Source organism: Babylonia areolata, chromosome 30, assembly GCF_041734735.1.
Source record: "Babylonia areolata isolate BAREFJ2019XMU chromosome 30, ASM4173473v1, whole genome shotgun sequence".
Lineage (NCBI taxonomy): Eukaryota > Metazoa > Mollusca > Gastropoda > Neogastropoda > Buccinidae > Babylonia > Babylonia areolata.
The window spans coordinates 15,511,184-15,521,183 of NC_134905.1; the positions used below are offsets into that span (position 1 = coordinate 15,511,184).

A 10,000-nucleotide genomic window follows, 5' to 3' on the forward strand; every position below is an offset into this window, starting at 1 on the left:
ATCATCCAGGGATCAGGTTCGACATCGGTCATCGGTCATTGACGCATTTAATTTTGAAATGACCTATTGTTTTTCAAGTTGACAGGTCACATGACTTATTGTTTTTATGACCAGTCGGTCAACCAAAGTAACCATCTCTCTCTCTCTCTTTCTCTCTCTTTAACGATCGCGATCGCTTTGTCGTCTGCTCATACAGGAAATGACTATAAACTGGTTTATTAAAATACGGATCCGTGACGAAACGAAATCCGAAACGAATCTTTATCGCTGCCTTTCGCGAGCTTCGGCGAGAAGAATTGGCATTCCCACTTTTGCAATAACCGAGTGCAGTTCCGAAGATGCCCTCGGTGCATGGAAGGCTGCAAAACCAAGGGTTGTCCTTGCGTCATCTTCCCGCAAGGCATAATCGCCTGACAGCAGTAAATGAGCCAGTCGTATATGTTTTCTAGTCAACGCAGAAGACCAGAACATTGCATTTTCTTGTCAGAAATCAATGACATTCTTAACTTCTTTTTTTTCTAGTCAATGAATGACCAGAATGGCCAATGTATTACATTTTCCTTTCATTTGTGCATTATTAAAGTTTGAAAAAGCCCGGGACGGGTGATATTTGACCTATTGATTTTCAAAATGACCTATTGATTTTATGTTCTTCCGGTCATATGACCTATTGTCTATTGAACCCAACCTGATCTCTGATCATCATCATCATCATACCTCCCAAAGATAATTTATTAACATCATCATCATTATCACACTTCCTAAAGGTGATTTATTCACACGTATCATCATCATCATCATCCTTCCCAAAGATAATTTATTAACATTATCATCATCATCACACTTCCTAAAGGTGAATTATTCACACGTATCATCACCTTCATCATCATCATACTTCCCAAAGATAATTTATTAACATTATCATCATCATCATACCTCCTAAAGGTGATTTATTCACTCGTACCATCACCATTATCATCATCATACTTCCCAAAGATAATTTATTAACATTATCATCATCATCATCATCATACCTCCTAAAGGTGATTTATTCACATGTATCATCATCATCATCATCATACGTCTCAAAGATAATTTATTAACATCATCATCATCATCATCATCATACCTTCTTAATGTGATTTATTCACACATATCATCATCATCATCCTTCCCAAAGATAATTTATTAACATTATCATCATCATCATCATACCTCCTGAAGGTGATTTATTCACTCGTATCATCATCATCATCATCATCATATGTCCAAAAGATAATTTATTAACATCATCATCATCATCATACCTCCTAAAGTTGATTTATTCACTCGTATCATCATTATCATCACACTTCCTAAAGGTGATTTATTCACACGTATCATCATCATCATCATCATCATCCTTCCCAAAGATAATTTATTGACATTATCATCATCATCATCATCATACCTCCTAAATGTGATTTATTCACACGTATCATCATCATCATACTTCCCTAAAATAATTTATTAACATCATCATCATCATACCTCCTAAAGGTGATTTATTCACTCATCATCATCATCATACCTCCTAAAGGTGATTTATTCACACGTATCATCATCATCATCATCATCATCCTTCCCAAAGATAATTTATTAACATCATCATCATCATACCTCCTAAAGGTGATTTATTCACTAGTATCATCATCATCATCACACCTCCTAAAGGTGATTTATTCACACGTATCATCATCATCATACTTCCCAAAAATAATTTATTAACATCATCATCATCATCATACCTCCTAAAGGTGATTTATTCACTCATCATCATCATCATACCTCCTAAAGGTGATTTATTCACACGTATCATCACCATCCTTCCCAAAGATAATTTATTAACATTATCATCATCATCATCATCATGATACCTCCTAAAGGTGATTTATTCACTCGTATCATCATCATCATCATTCCCAAAGATAATTTATTAACATTATCATCATCATCATCATCATCATGATACCTCCTAAAGGTGATTTATTCACACATATCATCATCATCATACTTCCCAAAGATAATTTATTAACATCCTCATCATCATACCTCCTAAAGGTGATTTATTCACTCGTATCATCATTATCATCACACCTCCTTAATGTGATTTATTCACATGTATCATCATCATCATCATACTTCCCAAAGATAATTTATTAACATCATCATCATCATACCTCCTAAAGGTGATTTATTCACTCGTATCATCATCATTATCACACCTCCTAAATGTGATTTATTCACACGTATCATCATCATACTTCCCAAAAATAATTTATTAACATCATCATCATCATACCTCCTAAAGGTGATTTATTCACTCATCATCATCATCATACCTCCTAAAGGTGATTTATTCACTCATCATCATACCTCCTAAAGGTGATTTATTCACTTGTATCATCATCATCATCCTTCCCAAAGATAATTTATTAACATCATCATCATCATCATCATCCCTCCTAAAGGTGATTTATTCACTCATCATCATCATCATACCTCCTAAAGGTGATTTATTCACTCATCATCATACCTCCTAAAGGTGATTTATTCACTTGTATCATCATCATCATCCTTCCCAAAGATAATTTATTAACATCATCATCAACATCATCATACCTCCTAAAGGCGATTTATTCACTCATATCATCATCATCATCACACCTCCTAAAGGTGATTTATTCACACGTATCATCATCATCCTTCCCAAAAATAATTTATTAACATCATCATCATCATCATACCTCCTAAAGGTGATTTATTCACTCATCATCATCATCATACCTCCTAAAGGTGATTTATTCACTCATCATCATACCTCCTAAAGGTGATTTATTCACTTGTATCATCATCATCATCCTTCCCAAAGATAATTTATTCACTCATCATCATCATCATCATCCCTCCTAAAGGTGATTTATTCACTCATCATCATCATCATCATACCTCCCAAAGGTGATTTATTCACTCATCATCATACCTCCTAAAGGTGATTTATTCACTCATCATCATACCTCCTAAAGGTGATTTATTCACTCATCATCATACCTCCTAAAGGTGATTTATTCACTTGTATCATCATCATCATCCTTCCCAAAGATAATTTATTCACTCATCATCATCATCATCATCCCTCCTAAAGGTGATTTATTCACTCATCATCATCATCATCATACCTCCTAAAGGTGATTTATTCACACGTATCATCATCATCCTTCCCAAAGATAATTTATTAACATTATCATCATCATCATCATCATGATACCTCCTAAAGGTGATTTATTCACTCGTATCGTCATCATCATCATCATTCCCAAAGATAATTTATTAACATCATCATCATCATCATCATCATCATCATCATGATACCTCCTAAAGGTGATTTATTCACACATATCATCATCATCATCCTTCCCAAAGATAATTTATTAACATCATCATCATCATCATCATCATCCCTCCTAAAGGCGATTTATTCACTCATCATCATCATCATCATCATACCTCCCAAAGGCGATTTATTCACTCATCATCATCATCATACCTCCTAAAGGTGATTTATTCACTCATCATCATCATCATCATACCTCCCAAAGATAATTTATTAACATCATCATCATCATCATCATCATCCCTCCTAAAGGCGATTTATTCACTCATCATCATCATCATCATACCTCCTAAAGGTGATTTATTCACACGTATCATCATCATCCTTCCCAAAGATAATTTATTAACATTATCATCATCATCATCATCATGATACCTCGTAAAGGTGATTTATTCACTCGTATCGTCATCATCATCATCATTCCCAAAGATAATTTATTAACATCATCATCATCATCATCATCATCATCATCATGATACCTCCTAAAGGTGATTTATTCACACATATCATCATCATCATACTTCCCAAAGATAATTTATTAACATCCTCATCATCATACCTCCTAAAGGTGATTTATTCACTCGTATCATCATTATCATCACACCTCCTTAATGTGATTTATTCACATGTATCATCATCATCATCATACTTCCCAAAGATAATTTATTAACATCCTCATCATCATACCTCCTGAAGATGATTTATTCATTCGTATCATCATTATCATCACACCTCCTTAATGTGATTTATTCACACGTATCATCATCATCATCATACTTCCCAAAGATAATTTATTAACATCATCATCATCATCATCATCATCCCTCCTAAAGGCGATTTATTCACTCATCATCATCATCATTATACCTCCTAAAGGTGATTTATTCACTCATCATCATCATCATCATCATACCTCCCAAAGGTGATTTATTCACTCATCATCATCATCATCATACCTCCTAAAGGTGATTTATTCACTCATCATCATCATCATCATCATACCTCCCAAAGGCGATTTATTCACTCATCATCATCATCATCATACCTCCTAAAGGTGATTTATTCACTCATCATCATCATCATCATCATACCTCCCAAAGGCGATTTATTCACTCATCATCATCATCATCATACCTCCCAAAGGCGATTTATTCACTCATCATCATCATCATCATACCTCCTAAAGGTGATTTATTCACTCATATCATCATCATCATCACACCTCCTAAAGGTGATTTATTCACTTGTATCATCATCATCATCCTTCCCAAAGATAATTTATTAACATCATCATCATCATCATCATCATCCCTCCTAAAGGTGATTTATTCACTCATCATCATCATCATCATACCTCCTAAAGGTGATTTATTCACTCATCATCATCATCATCATCCCTCCTAAAGGCGATTTATTCACTCATCATCATCATCATCATCATCATACCTCCCAAAGGTGATTTATTCACTCATCATCATCATCATCATACCTCCTAAAGGCGATTTATTCACTCATCATCATCATCATCATACCTCCTAAAGGTGATTTATTCACTCATCATCATCATCATCATACCTCCCAAAGGTGATTTATTCACTCATCATCATCATCATCATACCTCCCAAAGGTGATTTATTCACTCATCATCATCATCATCATCATCATACCTCCCAAAGGTGATTTATTCACTCATCATCATCATCATCATACCTCCTAAAGGCGATTTATTCACTCATCATCATCATCATCATACCTCCTAAAGGTGATTTATTCACTCATCATCATCATCATCATACCTCCCAAAGGTGATTTATTCACTCATCATCATCATCATTATACCTCCCAAAGGTGATTCATTCGCACAAAACAGACAGGCACAAACTGCACCCTCCTACCTGAGAGGCCCCCTTGGCTGCAGAGGTTCCTCTGCCTCCATCTTCCTGGTGTTACCTCTTCCTCAAGGTCTCTGACGCCTTGCCTCGTCAGTCTCCCTGTTCACAGGTGTTGAGCACTCTGTGATTCAAGACACAAAACGTATCATATTACTCTTCAATTTCAGATCACTGAGATCAATGAGCAAAAAAAACCACAAAGAAAACCAAAAAAACAACAACCCACAAACAAACAAAAAACAACAACAACAAAACAAAAAACCCAGAAACAAACAAACAAAAATCACACACACACACACACACACACACACAGGTAGAAAAATACACATACACACACACACACACACGTGCGCACACACACACACGCGCGTGCGCGCACACGCGCACACACACATACATTGGGTTACGCTGCTGGTCGGGCATCTGCTTGGCAGATGTGGTGTAGCGTATATGGATTTGACTGAACACAGTGACGCCTCCTTGAGCTACTGATACTGATATACAACATCATTTGGTGTTCTCAAATCTACGCCCAATTCTTTTTTTTAATTTTCAAACACAGGGACTGATTCATGATGGATTGCTGCCTTTGCTAATCCCCATTATTCTGACCTGTACTGCATATCAGGTGGTACCTGTGAATCAAAAAGCTTGAAGAACAGTTCTATGGATTGCTATGAAGTAAATCTTACAAATGCTGAATTATCCATAACAAGGCATTCTTGGCTTTACTAGCATTTTCTTTAGTATCAGTATCAGTAGCTCAAGGAGGCGTCACTGCGTTCTGTCAAATCCATATACGCTACACCACATCTGCCAAGCAGATGCCTGACCAGCAGTATAACCCAATGCGCTTAGGCCTTTGGAAAAAAATTTTTTTTTTAATAAATAATAAAATAAATTATATCAATGAAAAGTAATAGATAAATACATAATAATGATGATAATATAAAATTTATAAGGCACAAAATCTTGATGAAGTCAACTCTAAGCCCACAAAAAAAGACAAAAAAATAAAAGACAACAATGATAATAAATAAGCAAATAAATGTAAAACACACACACACACACACACACACACACACACACACACACACATGCATAACAGATATGCAACAAACATGCAGTTTCTTTACATGCAGCAACAAAACTGCGAAGAGAGGAGAAAAATATTCTCAAGAAATTGTAAATATTATTATTAACCACAGGCACTGGAACACTATTTTGTCCCTATGTTTCCCTCACAGCTGAATACCCAACCTTCCAGAATACTATATATGATATTACTTGCACCCAAGTTTAAGTTTGGATAGAAGTCCTGAAGCAGCTATACATGTGTTAAAAGGGGGGTAGTAGTGGTGGGGGTAGAGGTTGAGTAGGGGTAGGTGTAGAAGGTGAAGCGGTAGAGTAGGATAACAGCAGAGGATAGGTACACAATCCACTCTCTCCTCGTACCACAGCAGGGTCTTTTAGAAAGATGAATTGCGGTGTTTATTTCTCTAACTTAACAGCACACCTGGCGCCTGACACACTATAACACATGTAAATACTTTAACTGAATCTGTAGGCCCACATACCGTCTCTGAAAACAAAATGACATATTCAGCCGATCAAAAATTCAAAAGCATCAGGTATCAATGTTAACTCAAACTCTTTCCATTATTGATAATATGTTGTGCAGTCTCACTTATCAAGATAGAAACTAATGCAAGGGTATAATATATATCACCTTGTTTTACTCTGGCAGAACAGTTACTATCTATAATCTGACATGTTTGCACCACATCTCACCCTATCTTCAATCTTCAAATTGGAAGGTCAGCCGTCATTACTGACTATTAATGACCTGTGTGCGCAGAGGCGTAAAAACCTAGTCATAACCAAAGTAGACCTATCTTCCTACCGGAGGGGGTGACAATGAGAAAGAACATGTATACATATTCCCTCCCACCATCACTCACAGCGTCCCTCCGGAGGGGGGGAAAAAAAGAAGAAAAAAAGGGGGGTGGGGTGGGGGGTGGGGGACTAAACTGTGATCTTGTTCAGCTCCCTCTTGAAAGCTACCAAGGAGGGAGCCTCTGCTGCTGTTGCAGGCAGGGAGTTCCAGACGGGGATGGTTGATGGGAAAAAAACTGTGGTTATAAGGGTCAGAGGAGGAGCTAAGATAGACAAATTTGTGATGATGATTTGATCTTGTTTTGCTGGATCCTTTCTTGAGAAATTTGTCTGGAGGAGATGTCTACAATGTCTACCCTACATTTGGTATTGTTGTGCATGCATCTGTGTTGTTTACTTTTGACACCACTTTTTGATCAAATTGGCCAAAATGATTTCTAGTATCAATGAAATCAAAAGTATTCTCAGAATAAGTAAAAGATAAGAGAGAGAGAGAGAGAGAGAGAGAGAGAGAGAGAGAGAGACAGTTCAAGAAAACTTTCTGTATTGTGATAACAAAGTGAATATGTGATCCATACTATATAATAAGTGTCTTCTTTTTTTTCAAAGCCTGCTTGATGTTCACCAGTAATATCATTTTCCTTAAACCGCTATTGTAATCAGTTATTCTTAATGGAGCTGAAAAGTTTCCAACTCACATCACTAAAATTCTTCTACATCTTTTAACAGAGACAGAAACTGAGACAGACAGGGACACAGAGAGACAGAGAGACAGAGCGAGTGAGCGACAGACAGAGACAGAGACAGCGACAGAGAGGCAAATCAGTATCAGTAGCTCAAGGAGGCGTCACTGCGTTCGGTCAAATCCATATACGCTACACCAAATCTGCCAAGCAGATGCCTGACCAGCAGCGTAACCCAACGCTCTTAGGCCTTGAGAAAAAAAAAATTAAAAAAATAGACAGACAGAATGACAGAGACAGAGACAGACAGAGCGTCAGACAGAGGCAAAGAGACGAGAAATAATAGTTCAGTAATAAACCTACCCACCCCACCCCCTTCACTCAATATTACACACCAAACTTCACCACCAGTTTCAGTTTCTGTCAACAAATACATACTGGGAAGATCCAAGGGAGCGAATTCTACTTGCCCAGCAGACGACTTTTCTGCAATGCTGATTTTTGGACGAATAGCGTGCGTAAACACATTGCAGCATACACATTCTCGTGTTAAACAACGTATACGCTTCACGTTAACAATTCACAGTATTCGCGTTGACGTCAAGCGTTCGCGTGCGTCGGCTATATGGATCTCAGTACATCTCCAATCCGTGACTGGAAATACTGGTATTCTGAAATTGGTATTTCTTGTTCTTGGTCATTCATCAATTGGGTGACCTCTACTTTGACCGGTGGGAGATTGTCTCATTGATAGGCACTCTTGTTGACACTTGTTGCAATGTGCACCACGGATTTATATATACGTCCGTGAATGTACGCCCGTGGCATCACCACGGCAACTGATTGCAGACGTTCCCAAAATGCAACTGAACGTGCATGACGTCAAATTCTTGAGCACTGTCCCACTGATCTTTAAAAAAAAAAAAAAAAAAAAAAAAAAAAAAAAAATTAGATCAGTGGCATCAACTGCAAACAATGATTATCAATGCAAAATGACTTGGAGGTACGATATCGCTGTGAAGTTCACTCATACAATCTCGTTTCACAGAAGACACAGATGATCCGTGTCGTCAGTCAAGGCAGTTTACTCAACTAGAAATGGCGACTGAACTTTGAAAAAGAAGTGTCGCAGTTTCGTGTTCACGGTTTGGGTCAGTACCTGTCGTTTTAAAGCCCATCGATCTCATGTCTTTGGAAGACAGAGAAAGACGTGGGAATATATTATCCAAGAACGGACAGGAATTAATATTTTGGCAGAACTCCAGCCAGCGGCGCCGGGACAGAGGTGACTGAGTCTAGTGGTGGAAAGTCAGTGCATGTGACATTGTCTCCCCAGAACGACATCAGAAGTCAATGGAAAGGTGAAGACCTTCATCAGCTAACTGCACTGGTCATAACACACATCTACCGTGCATTTCTCACTGTGACATGTCTCAGTAATGCACTGAAAACGCACGGAAAGTTTTGACGGTACAGTGACTCACGGTGACGGATAAATAGGTTGCAAAATTTAGGGAACTATAAACTATATATATATATGTGTGTGTGTGTGTAGCTAGCTTTAGGAAACCTGACCGTATACCACACTGTGATCACTTTATACATTCTGAAAACTATATAAAAGTACTGTTGCGAAGAAACATATAGATATTCACCATATAGCCTATATAATATAATCCGGCAGTACAGTATGCAGGGCGCACAACATGCAGTCTGTCCGCGACTCAGTGTGACAACTTATTTCTTTTCTTTTCTATGTTTTCCTGTATATCCGAACCGGGTCCGAAAACAATGAATACTCGCTTTTTTTTTCTTTCTTCGGCGTCCATTATTGCAATGGCAGTGCAGCCATGCAACCATTAAACTGACGTACACTGATTAACTGACGCACTAAACGAAATCATGAGTTAGCAAACTCAGTTTACCAACATGCTTAAAACTGACTGGAAGAAAAACACCCGAAATTAATCCATACAAAATCAACAGACACAAACCTCAGAGTTCAATGCTGGTGTCGAAAACATTAACTGTTGACTCACTGATCTAAACTGAGACAGGAAGCCGAGCACATTCTGAACAAAAAGCTCCATTATTTC

General features: G+C 37.5%; 1 protein-coding gene across 3 annotated transcripts in view; it reads right to left on the reverse strand.

The window, feature by feature from the left end:
- Positions 1-10,000, reverse strand: part of LOC143275199 (NFX1-type zinc finger-containing protein 1-like) — a 71,298-nt gene that overhangs the window by 61,128 nt on the left and 170 nt on the right. For 2 of the 3 annotated variants that reach the window (XM_076579171.1, XM_076579169.1), the window contains exons 1-2: positions 9,899-10,000; positions 5,329-5,446 (exon numbers count right to left, since the gene is read on the reverse strand). The exon at positions 9,899-10,000 is cut by the window's right edge and continues 142 nt beyond it. In XM_076579171.1, the coding sequence (XP_076435286.1) occupies positions 5,329-5,369 (41 nt within the window). In that variant the 5' untranslated portion in view covers positions 5,370-5,446; positions 9,899-10,000. The remainder of the gene's footprint in view (positions 1-5,328; positions 5,447-9,898) is intronic. The other variant, XM_076579170.1, reaches the window with a different exon arrangement.